This window comes from Cajanus cajan, chromosome 1 (genome assembly GCF_000230855.2).
Source record: "Cajanus cajan strain Asha chromosome 1, NIPB_CcT2T_4, whole genome shotgun sequence".
Taxonomy (NCBI): Eukaryota; Viridiplantae; Streptophyta; class Magnoliopsida; order Fabales; family Fabaceae; genus Cajanus; species Cajanus cajan.
In genome coordinates, this window is record NC_138517.1 from 4,790,000 (window position 1) to 4,809,197 (window position 19,198).

At 37.0% G+C, this 19,198-nt stretch overlaps 1 protein-coding gene and 1 pseudogene across 1 annotated transcript; both read left to right on the forward strand.

Annotated features, from left to right (window-relative positions):
* Positions 1 to 5,447: 5,447 nt before the first annotated feature.
* Positions 5,448 to 8,390, forward strand: LOC109807279 (uncharacterized; annotated as a pseudogene).
* Positions 8,391 to 13,045: 4,655 nt separating this feature from the next.
* On the forward strand, positions 13,046 to 14,503 carry LOC145955763 (uncharacterized). Its single transcript, XM_083070926.1, has 6 exons — positions 13,046 to 13,154; positions 13,299 to 13,565; positions 13,662 to 13,770; positions 13,900 to 14,021; positions 14,103 to 14,326; positions 14,441 to 14,503. The coding sequence occupies exons 1-6, from the start codon at positions 13,046 to 13,048 to the stop codon at positions 14,501 to 14,503; spliced, it is 894 nt and encodes a 297-aa protein (XP_082927052.1).
* The last annotated feature ends 4,695 nt before the right edge of the window (positions 14,504 to 19,198 follow it).

The following is a 19,198-nucleotide window of genomic DNA, read 5'->3' on the forward strand; positions in this document are numbered from 1 at the left end:
AAAACATTGGTTGACACTAAGGCTAGAAATAGCGACTAGCACAAGGCTAGAAATAACGGTTAGCATTAGCTAGATTGATTTCTCAGGTTTTACCACTTAAACAAGAAAGTATGGTATTATGTCAGGATATAACAATTTAGGTATGGGCCTACCACAACATTAGTCTGCAACACTAAGCCACCTTTGGGATTAGCCCACTGACTACCCTCTGAATACCACAACCCTCCGATACTAGGTTAAAGACTAAGTCTTTGACTAGATACTTTACTCGATTGATCACTTGTAATTAGTATAGCTCGACCTGACCCCTATATTGTGGTTGCTTTATACATGTGTGCCTCGACCTTGCCCACACACGATTTACCACGTAGAACCTAGAGGAGACAACTAAAAATAACATACCCATTTAGAAGCCAACTCACGTATTGAAGGGTGCAACATAACTTATATCCACACAATGAGATATTAAGGTTCATAAACATCTTTAACTCTCCTCTAGTTTCTACGTATGATAACTAAGATATGTATCTAACTCACATATTTATAACTTATCAACTTAACAACTTATTCATCTTTCAACATTTAACTTAACAACTTTAACAACATGCAAATTCCAGCTTTCAACTTCACATCATGTCAACTTAAACAACATAACCAACATATATCCTTAAAACATTCACATCTTGAGAAAACAACATCATACATCAACTTAAGCATCTAGAATGACTTATAACTTTACAACTTTCAACTTTAACAATTGTCAGTATCCATCTCACAATTATAGGGCAATTTAAAACATCAAAGTAATATAAAAAACTCAACATCAAATTAGCTTTACAACTTTAAGCACGTCAATACAAATGACATCTTGACAATCAAGTGAAAACAGCCAAACAATTTAGCAACTGAATAACTTAAGGCAAAACCTACAACATGTATAGTAGTTTAGCATATCAACTTCAATCACAACTTAAACAACTTTAAACATCCTCATACATTGTAATCCATATAAAAAATTCATAATACAATAGCTTGGGACACCATGTATTACCATATGCTATAAAGGAATTAACACATATCATTTTCAACATGAAATCAACAATTAGCAAACCAATGCTCATTATCATTTTAAATACACAAAGATAGCACAACAATGCTAATTATCATCACCCTACATCACAAAACATGCAATAAACACAAGTATTCTGCTCATGTTCACCAAATTCACCTATCATACAACATGATCAACATGCAACTTATCCAAAAATCATTTATCCTACACTGATAACCTTTACATAAAATGACGTATAGGGATTTATATTACTCCTATCATGCTTATACTTATCATATGAAATATAAGAAGATTTTCTACAACTTTCATGAAGAACTCAGGTTCTAATTCCCTCATCTACCATGTCAAAAATGGTAAAAACCACAGAAATTTACCTAAATCCTTATAGCTTGACCCTTGCTCACTAAAAGAGTCATAATTGGAGTTCTAAACCTCTTTTTTAGGTGATTCCAATGTCATTGGAAAGCTAACATCCAAGGCTACAACTTTCATCCAGACCCCAAGACCAAATTCGGTCATCAATCCTCGTCACTGCAATGCTCAATTTATCACTCCAACTTTGGCTTTCTACTAGTTTCATTTTCTTTCAGGCTATAGCGCCCAAATTGGAGCTACAACGTTGGATTTCTACTAGATCAGTTCCTCCCAAGGCTACAAAGCCCAACCTACAGCTGCAACGTTGGATCTTGGCCTCCTTGTTTTCTCTCACAACTGTAACACCCCGAATTTTCCACTAAAATAATATTAGTTATTGTTTATTTTTATATTTATGAAGAATATTTTTATATAGTTATTTTAGTTTATTAAAGGGGGTTTTATAGAATATTTTAAAATTTTATAATAATTTAAAATTATTTATGAAATTTTATAAAAAAATTCTGTTTTTTAGGCTGGAACGGGCTGTTCCAAAAGTGGAACGGGCCGTTCCAAACAATGAAAACATACAGTTTTTGAAGTAGCAGAACGGGCCGTTCCAAAGTGGAACGGGTCGTTCAAAAGTAATAAAAAGGCCCATTTTGATTATCCAAAACGGGTCGTTCCCAAAGGGAAACGGGCCGTTCCGGATTTCTAAATATGCCTAAAAATTTTTGTTACAAACTGGCCGTTTCAATTATAGTCAACCTGTGTTAAATGGAAACCAAGAACGGGCCATTCTAATTTCAGAACGGGCCGTTCTACTTTTTGAAAACGGGTCGTTCCAATTTCAGAACGGGCCGTTCCAGTTGAGAAATTTGCCCATGTTTGAAGGATCCGGAACGGATCATTCCGAAATCAGTACGGGCCGTTCCGGGTGCGCCAGGATGCCTATAAATAGGAGGCAGAGGGGTGAAAAAATTATACTGAGTAAGAAGTGAAAATTTTAGAGAGAGAAAGAGAGAGAGAGAGAGAGAGAGAGAGAAAGAGAGGGAAAGAAAGAGGAAATCCAGAGGAGGGGGTTCTGCTCAAGTTTTAGATCCTGCTTATCCAGGTAAGGGGGGAGTGAGAAACCTCGCTCAGGGGTGTGGGGATAATTGTTGGATAGTTTGTTTGTCGGATTGGCCCCCAATCCCTTGCCGTTGTTCTGTTTTATTTTCTGTTTGTTCTATTTTGTTCTTTGTTGGAAATAATAAATGAATATGGAATTAATGTTAAAAATAAATGAGTTTTAATATGAATAAGAATGCTTTCTGTGGATCTCTGTAAATTCCTATGCGGACCTTATGAGGAGTATTTATGACATGACCTTGTGAAATATGGACAAATGACATGAGACCTAAGAATGGACTATTGAGACAAGCCGTGATTATAAGAATATGGAAAAAATGATGACATGATGTACTAAATGAAATTCTATAATAAGTCAATGAAATAATGAATGTATGACATGCATCATATGCATATATTATTCCAGGTGTGCCGCTGAGGCCGCAGACCAGTGATGTAACTTGCTAACAAGGTGTACCTTAGGGTCACCAGTGATGTAAATTGCTAACAAGGTGTACCTTAGGGTCACCAGTGATGTAACCAGGTGTACCTTAGGGTCACCAGTGATGTAACCAGGTGTGCCTTAGGGTCACCAATGATGATGAATTGTGAAACTTCCTTATGGCGCCACATGCATGCATTTATGAGTCGAGTTCATGACATCATAGAATGATAAATGAGTTTATATGTGATATTGATTATTTATGTGTATTGTTTACATGTGACTTATATTTGTTGTGTGCGTGTGTGTGCTATCTAACCTTTATTTATGCACCTGAAACTGAGTGAGATGTTCCTCACTTCCTTGCTGTTTTTGTATATGTTTAAATTATGTTGCAGGTGACATCATGAGGATGTTGGTGATGAGGCTTAAGGCTTCAGTTGGGCATGCTCTGATAGGATGTGACATCGGGGCTTAACTAGCTTAGTCTAATATGTTATTGTTTTAATAACTTTAGTTTGTTTTCTTTTGTAATTTCTAGCAAAAAAATAACGTAAATAAAGTTGTAATCTTTCTTTTGTAATTTTGAACATCCTTGATAAATTTTTAACGTCCTTGATGAAAGACTAAAATATGCATCTTTGTCATATTATTTTATTACATGATTTGAAAGTTATAGATTAGTTCCTAACTAGGAGGCACTGCCACCTTTGCTGGAATTAATCTATATTTTTCCCTTTTATATGATCTCTTGAATTTTGATATTTACAAGATGATTTTTCATGATTTATGAGTTACGAATGTGAATCTTCTACCTTATAATATTTGAAACGATTGTTTATACATGAAAGATGTTATTAAATTATGGAAGATTTTATTTACTTCAAAGAGAAAAAAAAAATATGTTGTTTAAATTTATTGTGAATTAACGTTGGGGTAGAGGGTGTCACAACAACTGCAGCACTGGTTCAGCACTCTAGCGCTGGTTTAGCGCTCCAACGCTAGTTTAGTGCTCTAGCATTGAACGTAGAGCTTTCTGCACTTTCATGGCTTCCAACTTTCATTTTTCACCCATAATCCATCAATTTTACCCCTAAATATGATCTACCTTCATAATCTCTACTCATTTTGTTCATACAACCCAGAAAACCCAAAAATTTCAACATGCATGCATCAAGATTTCAAAGAATCATCTTATTCTTCAAAAAACTCAAAACTCCATTCTTCCAACTCAAAACCCCTCAAATTCATCCCCATTCAGCCAACGCATCAAACCGCATACAACTCATTGCTACACTCAACATTAAATCAACAAAGTTTTTAGCTTCCTTTACCTCGGAAGGGAAGAAAATTCGACTTCGTGCTATCCGAGGAAGAAGAGAACAAGGATGAGAATTTGACTTCGGAGCTTTGAAGCTTCCTTGCACTCCTAAAGTTCAACAACCTTTGAGAACCCAAAAATGAAAGAGTTTAGAGGGAGGAAAGAGTAGAATGAAGAAAAGAGAGGGAGAAATCTCGGGTCTTACAAGGTGTTTTGTTGTTACAAACTTAACTTACTTCATTTTTTTTATTTTAAAAACGATGCAACAAATTAAAATAAAATATTAATTTTTTCAAGATCTAGACACAAATCACAATGATTGATTTTTTAAGTTTGATTTGTTTGATTATAAAATATTTTTACAACACAATTTTTGGTCAATTTTTTTTTAAAATTACAATCATATTTTTTAAATTTGACACCATAGATAACAACAATCGATTTTTTTTTGTATCTTTGACAACTTTCTTAATTCATAAATAGAGATATTTAGTTTTTTAATTTTAAAAATATAAAATTTTATTTTTATCATCAAATTGACATTTATTAGTCATTATTAAATTTTAACTTTTACTCATATTTAAGTAATGTTATATAGTAACATAACATTTAAAAATTAAAAATATATGTAAATAAGATTTTAATTGATAAAATAAATATCAAGCACTTGTAAAAATAAATATAAATGAATTTTTTTTGTATATTATTCTTTTTAATTTTTATCCATATTTATCACGTTGTTAAATATTATGCCACTTAAGTTGTGACATATCACCAAATAACATCAAAATTTAATAATCAACAAACATCAAATTAATAATAAGATCAAAATTTCATATTTTTAAAGATCAATGAACATCAAATTAACGGTAAGACAAAAATTCTATATTTTTAAAATAAGATACCTATATTTTAAAATACCTATATTTTTACAATTATTTTATTATATAACTTAATAAAATATTTTTTTTCATTAATTTCAATTTCTTCAAGATATATTATATCGATTTATTTATAGAGTGGACACCACGGATAAATATCTAATTATAATTTTATGTTAGATTTATTCTATATTAGTTGTTATTATTTAATTATAACATGACATAAATTCCAATGAAATTAATTCATCAATTATTGTAATATATTATTTTAATTAATTAACTTAAGTTATTTAAATGAATATTATCCATTTATACGATTTATTCTTTTAATCCAAAAAGGTTAAATTTATGGTTTCCTGAATTTATTTTCTTTAATATATAATTTAGTTTAAGAAAAATTGAATTATTTCTAATTTAATTTCTCAAATTAGAATAATTTTAATTTTATTAAAATATATATTTTTATTAATTTAAAATATGAAACTTATCTTACTAAATTAACTTACACGAAAAATATATAAGACTTAAAGACTATAAATATAGTAAAAATTGTGAAAAAAATAAGTTAAATGTGTAATTACTTTTTTTAAAAATGTAATATTATATTATCTTATAGTATCTTATTAGACTCATTTTCACTCTTTGTTTTATATGTTTATGACTTTTTTTTTCTTTTTTATTTAATAAATATGTATATAACTCTTTTTTACAAGATCAATTTTTTTAGAGATATAGATTAGTACCTTTAACAACTAATGGTTGACATTTTATTGTTTGTTCTAACCAAAGTTAAATACAATAGCTTTTATGTAAGTTTAAATAGACAAAGTTTATGTTTTAAGTCAATAATAAAAGAATTAAAATGTGTTTCAAAATGGAAAATGATAAAAATGATAATTGATACAGAAGGATCAAACTTATTTAAATTTTAAAAATAAATATTTTGAAAAACAAAATCTTAAAAATAAAATAAAATAAGAAAAGACAATTATTTTTAATTGTATCCGTATTTGACATAGTGACCCAACACAACAATTCCTTCTAAAATCATTCAGCGCGGTCGAAACCCTTAAACCATACTTATCTTTGGAGAACAATGTCATTACAAAGATTCAGGTTTTCTCCCTTTCTCTCTATCTCTCTCTTTCCAAAGTTTCTTCTAATTACAGCAAAATTTCTCATTTTGTTTTTGTACTACTTTTTGATGCAGTAACAGATTTGAGTAGCAATGTCTTTGTTAATATTAAGATCAGGGCTTTTACCCTTTATCTCTATTTTTCCAAGGTATCTTCCTTCTTATCAAAATGCAATCCTCCATTCCCAATCTCAGCCTCTCAATCGCGATGATGTCGTTGCCTCATTCAATCGTATGCTCGATATGCATCCTTCGCCACCCATCTTCCATTTTGGCCACATTTTGGGATCCCTTGTCAAGATGAAGCATTACCCAACTACTATTTCCCTCTCTAAACAATTGGAATTCAAAGGTATTACACCAAATATTGTTACTTTCAACATCCTCATCAATTGCTTCTGCCACCTCGGTCACATCAATTTTGCCTTTTCTGTGTTTGCCAAGATTCTCAAAATGGGATATAAGCCAGATGCAATAACCCTCACAACACTCATCAAAGGTTTATGTCTTTGTGGTCAGCTTAGTAAAGCACTGCACTTTCATGATGACACTTTAGCTCAAGGATTTCAGTTGAACCATGTTAGTTATGGGACTTTGATCAATGGTCTATGTAAATCAGGAGAAACAAAGGCCGCCATATAGTTGCTCAAAAGGATTGAAGGGCATTCAATTAAGCCTGATGTGGTAATGTATAGCACAATCATTGACAGCTTATGCAAAAATAAACTTGTTGCTGATGCCTGTAATTTGTATTCTGAAATGCTTGTCAAAAAGATTTCTCTCAATGTTGTCACTTTCAATAGTTTAATGTATGGCTTTTGCATTATGGGTCATTTCAAAGAAGCAATTGCTTTGTTAAATGATATGAAATTAAAAAACATCAACCCAGATATTTATACCTTCAGCATATTGGTTGATGCGTCATGTAAGGAAGAAAAGATAAAAGAAGCTAAAATTGTGATAGCTTCGATGGTAAAAACAGGTGTGGAACCTGATGTTATTATTTATAGTACATTAATGGACGGATACTGCATGGTTAATGAAGTGAAAAAAGCAAAGCATGTATTCAACTCTATGTCCCAAATAGGAGTGGCACCTAATGTTTATAGCTATACTATCATGATTGATGGATTATGTAAGAAGAAAATGGTAGATGAAGCCATCAATCTTTTTAAAGACATGCAACGCAAAAATATGATTCCTAATACTGTAACTTATACTTCACTTATTGATGGTCTGTGCAAATCGGGAAGGATAACTGATTTTTGTTATCTTGTTGATGAGATGCATGATAGAGGTCAACCTGCCAATATAATTACCTACAGTTCCTTATTGGATGCTTTATGCAAAAATGGTCATCTAGACAGAGCAATTGCATTATTCAAGAAAATGAATAGTCATAAAATTCAGCCAGATAAATATACATACACAATACTTATTGACAGACTGTGTAAAGGTGGAAGACTTGAGAAAGCGCAAGAAGTTTTTCAGTATCTTTTGATTAAAGGCCATCATCTCAATGTCTTTACATATAGTGCCATGATCAATGCACTTTGTAAAGTGGAGTTGTTTGATGAAGCATTGGCCTTGCTGTCAATAATGGAAGACAATGATTGCATGCCTGATCCTCATTTTTTTCTTTCTACAAACCAGTGAATTTTCTCCTGACTTTAGTATCCTAATTTCTATAAATAGGGACAAAATTCTCCGATTATCGAAAATATGAGGACTCAAATCATTATTTTGAAGTATATAAACTACAATTAATTTTGACTCAAAATTGATGAACTTAAAACACATTTTACCTTTTTTTTTATACCTTAAATAAGTTCACCAACATAATTCAAATTATCAAAATTTAAGATATATAAAAAAGACATAATTGAAATGAGTGATTTTCTTGAGAGTTATCTTAATGTCATCGGTAAAATTAAAAGATATTTGTATAAATAATATAATATAAAAAAAAAACTAAAACTAAGGTGAAGGCTAGATGTAAAATTTTTCACATTAAAAAATTCTTTAAATTCATCTTTAATATATATTTTTGGTGTATTAAGTTTGTTTGTGTATATACCTTAATTCATATAAATACTTATTAAAGCCTCACAAAATTTCTCTTTACATATTTCAGGCCTATCATCTTCCTAAGTCATGTCCAAGCCACCTAAACCATGTCTTTGTAGTCAGCATTGAGCTACCCTTTAATTGGTCCAACAAATCAACAACAAAGGCACTGCCAAAGTTGCAAAAACATTGAAAGTGGCCCCCAAAAATGTACTGTAGTCACTATGAAAATTTACTATCTATCCCATTCCTGGTTCTGTAACCTTTTAACTTTGCTGGAATTTTATGATCTCATAGTTGTTATTAGATTTAAATCCTAAATTCTTATATTTAGGATAAATTTATTTTTATCTTTTAAATTTAAAATTATTATTTTTAGTTCTTGTAATTTTTAAAAATTTTGTTTTAATCTTTTAGGTTACCAATAATATATCTGAAAGTGATAAATTGAAACAATTATAAATTCAATGTAATGTTTTTACTAAAATAAGATTTTTTTTTTGAAATTACAGAAATTAAAAAAATTCATTTTTAAATTTGAAAAATAAAAAAAATTATCTTAAATTTAAAAGACTAAAAATATATTTAAACTTTATTATTATTAGTATTTTTGTAATATACGTCATGCTATAGATTTTATATATCGTCACTAAAAAAAATTAAAAAAATTGTTAAGTAATAATACAAATCTCTTAATGACACAATATTTTTCCCTAAAAATTATTTTTACTTACACTATAAATACAATGCATATTGTATATTGTTAAACATTGCAATACATATCTTATTATTATCTCTATAATATGCATTATGTTACAAATTTTATATATTGTCATTATAAAAAAAAATGTCATATCATATGTATCATATAGTGACACAATAATTTTCATTAAAAATTATTTTTACTTACACTAATACAATATATATTGGTATCTAGTAACATGCAATACATAATAAAGATTATATAACATATAATACATATTATTGAATCTTATTCAAAATTAATATTAAAATTATATATAAGTAAGACCAAAATTAATAAATATATATCAGATAAATTTATATTTACACACTTTTATATTTTATTGTATATAACCTTTCTTATAACGTTGAATCGAAATTCAATGTAGAATTAAATCACCATTGGTAATTACAATAAGATTAATACTGAAATAGTAAACTAAGAAATCCAATGCACTTTTCTGTGTTTTTTTTTTTTCATTTGCTGCATTATACGATTTTCTATTTTTTTTTCTTAAAAAAAGTTCACCTTTTCTTAAAATAAGATTGAATATAATAAAGTTTCCATCCATTCCATTCCATTGCCATGTGTATATATATGCTTACCCATCGGGTTAGTGGTAATCAAACTTAATTTAGAAGTTTTTCTTTTCCTTTTCTTTTTTATAAGCAACTTAATGGAGGAGTTGAGTTTTAAGGTTTGGCCAAAATATTTATGGTCTCAATACTGCAAATAACAAGGAATATATCCCAAACGTAGAAAATAGGAATAAGGCAAAAGAAGATGATTCAACCTAACTAGCTAGCAATTCCTTAAAATAACATTTTGATCATGTTCTGGTGGAACCACTTTTGCACCAACCGTATCATGAAGGAAGTAGAGTTAACGTATTCTATCAGGTGGAAACTCTTATGAGTTAATGGCCACAGGTCAAACACCCACTTTCTTTCCATATTAATTATTTCTTCACACAACCAAAAATTCAACAAACCTTGAATTACGCCCTAGCTGTGCTCCACAAATAATATTGTTTAAATTATTTCGAGTTGAAATTAAAATATTTTTATAAATATTTTTCTCTTTAATTATTTATATATATTTCAAAGATAAAACCATTAAGGAAGGTTACAACAAGCAGTATTTTAGATATTATGATCATAACAAGTACCAACGATTAAAATTGAAGTCTTTAGTTTGAAGTTTCTTTTAATCACTATTTTGTAGAATAAGAAAATTATGATAATGACCATTTGGGTTATGGCACAGTGAAGCTCAAATCAAACGTTATAAGTCAGAAGTGATGTCGTTATAGCATCATCCAGTGCAAATGGTAGAAAGTATTTATTATTTACACGTGAAATATAGTATACTTCTTTTTCTATCAATTTATTTATTTATAATAACGTTTGACTACGATATCTGTGGTTAGTATTGCGACATTATCATATTTTTTAAAGAGAGCATATTCAACCATGATGATGTATAGAATTTATCAAAATAAATTAAAAGAAGGAAGTTAATTAGGAGAAGAGATTTCTGTTTTATAGTCACATATCACAAGCCTATAGAAAAGATCATTATCATTTAACAGAAATTATGTAAAAAAAATATATCAATTCAATCAAATTAATCATCGTTAGCATGACGTAACAAGTTGAATTTTGCAGTCAATAATTCCCTACCCATATGTTTTAAGCAAAGGATTTTTTTTTATTTTTATATATTAACCTTGATAAATTCGTAAAAAATTAAAATAAATATTTGAGCCTCCCTTTGAATTTGATCGTAGCACCCTTCCCTCTTTTTCCTTTTCCTTCACTCTCACTCACTCAAGACGCACTCTTATCTCTCTAGACTCTCACTCTTTCCTTTTCGTTTGTTCTTCTCCTCAAATTGCTGTCTTAAGGTGGTGGTGTGGAGTAATTCGGGTTGCTAGCTGAGCATTTGAAGTTTCTCTTCTTCTTCGACTCTCCTTTCTCCTCCGTTCTTCATCCTTCTCTTCCTGGAGCTCGAAATTCTTGTACCAAGGTAAGGGAAACTAGTTTTTGCAGATTTTTGGCTGAAAATGAGTCCTTGTAGCTCATTGTTGTTTGAAGTTTTATTGATTTGAGCTGAGATTGATGGAAATTGAGTTTTCGGGGTTTCGGGGTTCTTGAAGAAAATTCTGGTTTTCTTTGATTTGGGGTTGCATGCTGATAATGAGTTGTTTTTCTTGATGTTTGATGAAAATGTAGGCTTTTTGGTGGATTGCATGTTGGGTTCTGGTTGATTTTGCAGGAGTCTGATGAAGTTTTTCAAAAAGTTGTGGGTTGCTGCTGAGCTTCGCGCTGGGCGCAGTTCTTTGTGCCTGGCGCGTGGCCACCAGGGGACCCCATTTGGGCAAGCATGTCGGGCGCAATGGTGTGTGCACCGAGTGTGCTTGGGAATGGGAGTCTCTGGCTAGCCCTCGTCGGGCGTGACTCGGACCGCGCCGGGCGCGATACCAGTTGTGACATGTTTTGGGTTCTTCTAGGGCTACGCTGGGTGCGACCATTGTCGCGCTAGGCGCAGAGGCTCCTTGGGAGTCTCTGCAAAGGGGGCGCTGGGCGCAATTTAAATTGCGCTGGGCGCGAGACCTTGGTAGGTCTCTGCCTTCCTCGCGCTGGGCGCGGGTTTGGGCACGCCGGGTGCATGAGACTCCTTGGAGTCTCTGCCTGGGCATGCGCTGGGCGCAATTCGTATTGCGCCAAGTGCGTTAGAGCCTTGGGCTCTCTGGCTAGGGCACGCCGGGCGCGAGCACTCTTGTGCCAGGCGCGCTGGCCCCCTGGTGCTCTCTGGTTGAGCCGCGCTGGGCGCGACCATGAGAGCGTCGGGCGCGTAGGATGATGTTGACTTATATGCTGATAGTGGTTGAATTATATGCTAAAATTGCTGATAGGTGTTGTTTTATGCCGAACTAAGCTGAAATTGATGTATATTGTCGTGCTGAGCTAGCTGTTATTGATGATTTTTAAATATTGAATTATAATATTGCTGTACTATAGACTATTGAACTGAGTTGTGAGTAGTAAGCTGTGCTGAATACTACTTAGCTGTGTTGTATGCTGATTTGTTGTGCTGTATATTGCTGAGTTGTGTGTTGGTTATAGCCGCTAAGTCGGTGTTGATATTGCCACTATTATGGTGTTGTTATAGTCGCTAAGTTGGTGTTGTTATTGCCGCTAAGCGGTGCTGTTATAGCCACTAGAGTGGTGCTGTTATTGTTGCTATGCAGTGCTGATATTGCCGCTTTGCGGTGCTGATATTGCCGAATGCTGTGGTGTAGTATAAGATGGTTGATGTGCTGATAGTTGTAGTTGTTTACATTTATATTTTTATATATGTATGTTGAATTCTTTTCACTAGCTTACCCTTTGTTGTTTCCATGGTGTTTGAACTGCAATGATCATACTATGTATGGGAGCAGAGCAGGGATAGGTTGGTGGCTAGTGGTAGGACTGCAGATGGCAGATAGGGCTGATTTCTTTTAGTGTTTTGTTATTATAGCTACTTGGTGTAGTAGCGATTGATGTATTTTTGGGTACACTTTAACTCTAACCAGACTTGGACCTTGTATATATATATATATATATATATATATATATATATATATATATATATATATATTCTAGACACTATATGTATACGCTTGTTCCTTTCTGTGTGGTGTTTCAGTGTGCGGTGTTGTGTGTGGTGACCAGTCGGGTCGTTACACTTTAGTGGTATCAGAGCAGTTCGAGTCTAGTGGACACTCTTTGGGGGTGGTTCCTTTAGGCTTTTGTTGTGTTGAGCTCTGTGTTGTATTGTCTTGATGTGTTGTTTGCTGTGATGTTTTGCTGTGTTTTTTATTTTGTCGTTTGGTTTAGTTATTGTATACTGAAGATGCTGTTACTTTTGTAGACAATGACTAGAACCAATGAGCAGATAACCCGTGCCCTGGAGATGATGGTTATGGCTATGCAGCAGAAAAATGCTTATTTTGCTAGGGTGGAGGCTGATAGAGCTGCAGCTGGTGCAGCAAGGCCCACGGGGTCATAGGAGAGCCGAGATCTAGCTGAGTTCCGAAAATGCCATCCTCCACAATTCAAGGGAGACGCAGATCCAGAGGTAGCTGACCAATGGATTTGTGAGCTGGAGAAAATCTTTACTGAATTAGGATGCTCTCAAGAGAAGAGGTTGGCATATGTTGTATACATGCTGGTTGGGGAGGCTGAGCATTGGTGGAGGAGTACTCACCATATGCTGACCGCTAGAGGAGTGGTTGTTGATTGGGAGTGCTTTAGGAGGATGTTCTTGGAGAAGTATTTCCCTGAGAGTGTGAGGCATGCCAAGGAAGCTGAGTTTATGCACTTACACCAAGGAGGGATGACAGTATTTGAGTATGCGATGAGATTCGAGCACCTGGCTCGTTTCTATTCGCAAGGTATAGCCGAGGCCTGGAAATGCAGGAAGTTTGTTGAGGGTCTGAAATATGAACTGAAGAGGGTGGTGGTGCCTATGGCCATCACTGAGTTTCCAGCCTTAGTGGAGAAGGCGAAGGTTGTTGAGCGGTTGGAAGGTGGTAACCGTGGGGTGAAGACTGTTGAGGGACCAGCTGGGTCCAAGAAAGGAGGGAATCAGAGGAAGCCGTATGATAGGCCCCAACCATAGTAGGGGGGTATTATCATTAGGCAACCTACTGATGTTGCCAGAGGAGGGAGACAGGATGGAGGTGCCATTCTTAGATGTTACAGGTGTGCTGGGCCCCATTTTGTCAGGGATTGTCCACACATGGAGAGCCGATGCTTCAAGTGCCATAAGATGGGTCATGAGTCGGCCAACTGTCCTACTAGAAGCAGACCAGAGAGGGGTGATGCTCAGAGGGGTGGTGCCCAGAGAGGTGATGCTCAGAGGGGTGACAGACCCACTACAGCTGGTTGAGTATTCGCCTTGACTGGGGTTGAAGCTTCTACTTCCTCAGATCTTGTGAAGGGGAAGGGTAGAGCTGCTAGTAAGGATGTGATGATCCTTTTTGATTCTGGTGCTTCTCATTCATTCATATCCTATGCTTGTACTGCTATGATGGGTGTGCCTATGTGTGATTTAGGGTTGAGACTGCTAGTGTCGACGCCCGCTTCTGCTTCGCTAGTTGCTTCTGAGCTGTGTGCTGGCTGCCCTATTGTTGTGAATGGGAAAAGGTACAAGGTGAACTTGATTTGTTTGGCTTTGGTGGATATTGACATAATCTTAAGAATGGATTGGTTGTCTGCCAATCGTATTCTTATAGATTGTGCCAATAGGCAGTTGATCTTTCCTCAGGTGGAGGAGGAGCTGTTGATTTCAGCTAGCCAAGCTGAATCATTGCTGAGAGATGAAGCATAGTGCTGTCTTCTGCTTGCTGTTATGAGTGTTGAGACCGAGAGGGTCATTGCTGAGATTGATGTGGTGCAGGATTTTGCTGAGGTGTTCCCGGATGAGGTGCCTAGGTTGTCTCCTGTTAGGGAGATGGAGTTTAGCATTGACTTGGTTCCAGGTACGGGGCCAGTGTCGGTGGCTCCCTATAGGATGGCTCCTACTGAGCTGGTTGAGCTGAAGGGTCAGTTGGAGGACCTGCTAGAGAAGCAGTTGGTGCAGCCGAGTGTATCGTCGTGGGGTGTTCCCGTATTGTTGGTTAAGAAGAAAGATGGAGGTAGTCAACTTTGTGTAGATTACCGGTAGTTGAACAAGTTGACCATTAAGAATAAATATCCACTTTCTCGGATAGATGACTTGATGGATCAACTGAGGGGAGCATCCATTTTCTCGAAGATTGAATTAAGGTCAGGTTATCACCAGATTAGGGTGAAGGAGGGTGACATATTAAAGACTGCTTTCAGGACTAGGTATGGTCACTATGAATATGTTGTGATGCCGTGTGGTGTGACCAACGCCCCTGCACTGTTCATGGATTACATGAACAGGATCTTCCGGCCGTTCTTGGATATATTCGTGGTGGTGTTTATTGACGACATCTTGATTTATTCAAGAACCCTGGAGGAGCATGGAGAGCACTTGAGGTTAGTGCTGGAGATTTTGAAGGCGTAGCAGCTATACGCTAAGCTTTCAAAATGTGAGTTCTAGTTGGATGAGGTGAAGTTCTTGGGGCATGTGATCTCAGCTGAGGGGATTGATGTTTATCTGGCTAAGGTGGAGTCGGTGTTGCAGTGGGAGCGTCCAAGAACTGTCACTGATATTCGAAGTTTTGTGGATTTGGCGGGTTACTATAGGAGGTTCATTGAGGGATTCTCCAAGATAGTGGTGCCTTTAACCCAGTTGACGAGGAAGGAGCAGCCGTTCATTTGGACAGATGCTTGTGAGCGGAGTTTTGATGAGCTGAGGAGGAGGTTGACTACTTTCCCTGTGCTGGTATTACCGGATTCTAGTGAGCCCTTTGATGTGTACTGCTATGCTTCTCATCAGGGTCTTGGGTGCGTGCTGATGCAAAACAGGAAAGTGGTGGCATATGCTTCAAGGCAACTGAAGAATCATGAGAGGAATTATCCCACTCATGACTTGAAGTTAGCAGCTATTGTGTTTGCCTTGAAAATATGGAGGCATTATTTGTATGGTGCTCGGTTCAGCGTCTTCAGTGATCACAAGAGTCTGAAGTACTTGTTTGATCAGAAGGAGCTGAACATGAGGCAGAGGCGGTGGATGGAGTTTCTGAAGGATTATGACTTCTAGTTGATGTATCACCCTGGTAAGGCCAATGTTGTGGCGGATGCGCTGAGTAGGAAATCCATCCACATGTCTAGTATGATGGTAAAAGAGCTGGAGCTGGTTGAAGAGTTCAGAGATTTGAATCTCTGTGTGGAGTTAGCTCAGGATCACATTAGTTGTGGGATGCTTACCATAACTAATGAGTTCTTGAGGCAGGTTGGACAGAAGCAGTTGCAAGATGTTGAGCTGGTGAAACTTCTTGGGTTGCTGGGTACCGAGAAGGCTGTTGGTTTTGAGCTGGGTGAAGATGGAATCTTGAGGTTCAAGGGCAGAATTTGCCTACCTCAGGATGTTGAGCTGAGGAGAGCTGTGTTGGAGGAAGGCCACAAGAGCAGACTTAGCATACATCCAGGTATGACTAAGATGTACCATAACCTTAAGAAGACTTTCTGGTGGTCTGGTATGAAGATGGAGATAGTTGAATATGTGGCGGCCTGTCTGACCTGTCAGAAGGCAAAGGTTGAGCATCAAAAGCCGAGTGGGTTGATGCAGCAGATGGAGATTCCGGAATGGAAGTGGGATAGTATCACTATGGACTTTGTTGTCGGGTTGCCTAGGTCAGCTAGGAATAGTGATGCTATCTGGGTGATTGTTGGTCGGTTGACCAAGTGTGTGCATTTCTTGCCTGTCAACATCAAGTGATCCTTGGAGAAGCTGACGCAGTTGTATGTGAGGGAAATAGTACGGTTGCACGGGGTGCCTTCTAGTATTATTTTAGACAGAGATCTGAGGTTCACTTCCAGATTTTGGTAGAGTCTACATCAAGCCTTAGGCACTAAGTTGAAGCTGAGTTCTGCTTATCATCCGTAGATGGATGGTCAATCAGAGAGGACAATCCACTCCTTGGAGGATTTGTTGAGGGCTTGTGTGTTAGACCACTTGGGTAGCTGGGAGGAGGTCCTACTGCTGGTTGAGTTCACGTACAATAATAGCTTTCATGCTAGTATTGGGATGGCGCGTTTGAAGCCTTGTATGGTAGAAGATGTAGGACTCCTCTATGCTGGTATCAGGATGGTGAATCAGTGGTTGTGGGACCGGAGCTGATCCTACAGACTACTGAGAAAGTGAAGATGATTCAGGAGAAGATGAAGACTGCTCAAAGTAGGCAGAAATCCTATGCTGATAAAAGGTGCAAGCCTTTGGAGTTTGTTGAAGGGGAACATGTGTTTCTGAAGGTGACCCCGACTTCTGGTGTGGGTAGAGCGCTGAAGGCAAGGAAGTTGACACCGAGGTTTGTCGGTCCCTATCAGATCATATAGCGTGTAGGTCCGGTTGGTTATCGGTTGGCCTTGCCACCGTCTCTTTCAAACCTACACGATGTATTTCATGTATCCCAGCTGAGGAAGTATATTCATGACCCTAGTCATGTGGTGGAGCTGGATGATGTGCGAGTGAAGGAGAATCTGACTTTTGAGAAGATGCCAGTAGCTGTGGTTGATCATAAGCTGAAGGAGTTGAGGGGCAAGTCCATTGCTCTGGTGAAGGTGTTGTGGGATGCAGCTACTGGTGAGGCTACTTAGGAGGTGGAGCAGCAGTGTAGGGAGCGGTATCCATTTTTTTTCCCAAGTAAGTATGTTTTCAGGGACGAAAACTCTTGTTATTGAGGAGGTTGTGAGACCCTTCCCTCTTTTTCATTTTCCTTCACTCTCACTCACTCAAGACACACTTTTTTCTCTCTAGACTCTCACTCTTTCCTTTTCCTTTGTTCTTCTCCTCAAATTGTTGTCTTAAGGTGGTGGTGTGGAGTAATTTGGGTTGCTAGCTGAGCATTTGGAGTTCCTCTTCTTATCCGACTCTCCTTTCTCCTCCGTTCTTCATCTTTCTCTTCCCGAAGCTCGGAATTCTTGTACCGAGGTAAGGGAAGCTAGTTTTTGTATATTTTTGGCTGAAAATGAGTCCTTGTAGCTAATTGTTATTTGAAGTTTTATTGATTTGAGCTGAGATTGATGGAAATTGAGTTTTCGGGGTTCTTGAAGAAAATTCGGGTTTTCTTTAATTTGGGGTTGCATGCTGAAAATGAGTTGTTTTTCTTGATGTTTGATGAAAATGTAGGCTTTTTGGTGGATTGCATGTTGGGTTCTGATTGATTTTGCAGGAGTTTGATGAAGTTTTTCGAAAAGTTATGGGTTACTGCTGAGCTTCGCATTGGGCGCAGTTCTTCGAGCCGGGCGCGTGACCACCAGGGGACCCCATTTGGGCAAGCCCGCCGGGCACAATGGTGTGTGTGTCGGGCGTGCTTGGGAATGAGAGTCTCTGGCTGGCCCTCGCCGGGCGTGACTCAGACTGCGCCGGGCACGATACCAGTTGTGACATGTTTTGGGTTGTTTTGGGGCTGCGCTGGGCGCGACCATTGTCGCGCTGGGCGCGGAGGCTCCTTGGGAGTCTCTACCAAGGGGGCGCTGGGCGCAATTTGAATTGCGCTGGGCGCGAGACCTTGGTAGGACCTTCCTCGCGATGGGAGTGGGTTTGGGCACGCTGGGCACATGAGACTCCTTGGAGTCTTTGCCTGGGCATGCGCTGGGCGCAATTCGTATTGCGCCAAGCGCATGAGAGCCTTGGGCTCTCTGGCTGGGGCACGCCAAGCACGAGCACTCTTGCGCTGGGCGCGCTGGCCCCCTGGTGCTCTCTGGTTGAGCCGCGTTGGGCGCGACCATGAGTGCGCTGGGCGCGTAGGATGATGTTGACTTATATGCTGATAGTGGTTGAATTATTTGCTGAAATTACTGATACGTGTTGTTTTATGCCGAACTAAGCTGAAATTGATGTATATTGTCGTGTTGAGTTGGGCTGTTATTGATGATTTTTAAATATTGAATTATAATATTGCTATACTATAGACTATTGAGTTGAGTTGTGAGTAGTAAGCTGTGCTGAATACTACTTAGCTGTGTTGTATGCTGATTTGTTGTGCTGTATATTGCTGAGTTGTGTGTTGGTTATAAGTCGGTGCTGATATTGCCACTATTGTGGTGCTGTTATAGCCGCTAAGTCGGTGCTGTTATTGTCGCTAAGCGGTGCTGTTATAGCCACTATAGTGGTGCTGTTATTGCTGCTATGCAGTGTTGATATTGCCGCTTTGCGGTGCTGATATTGCCGACTGCTGTGGTGTAGTATAAGATGGTTGATGTGCTGATAGCTGTAGTTGTTTACATTCATATTGTTATATATGTATGTTGAATTCTTTTCACTAGCTTACCCTTTGTTGTTTCCACAGTGTTTGGACTGCAATGATCATACTATGTATGGGAGCAGACCAGGGATAGGTTGGTGGCTAGTGGTAGGACTGCAGATGGCAGATAGGGCTGATTTCTTTTAGTG

Excerpts from the sequence above, each read along its gene's own strand:
- LOC145955763 (XM_083070926.1), top strand. The coding sequence starts at position 13,046 with ATGACTAGAACCAATGAGCAGATAACCCGTGCCCTGGAGATGATGGTT. Across the intron at positions 14,022-14,102 it reads GAGGGGTGGTGCCCAGAGAG|ATCTTGTGAAGGGGAAGGGT; the intron begins GTGATGCTCAGA and ends CTACTTCCTCAG. Across the intron at positions 14,327-14,440 it reads TGAATGGGAAAAGGTACAAG|GTGGAGGAGGAGCTGTTGAT; the intron begins GTGAACTTGATT and ends ATCTTTCCTCAG.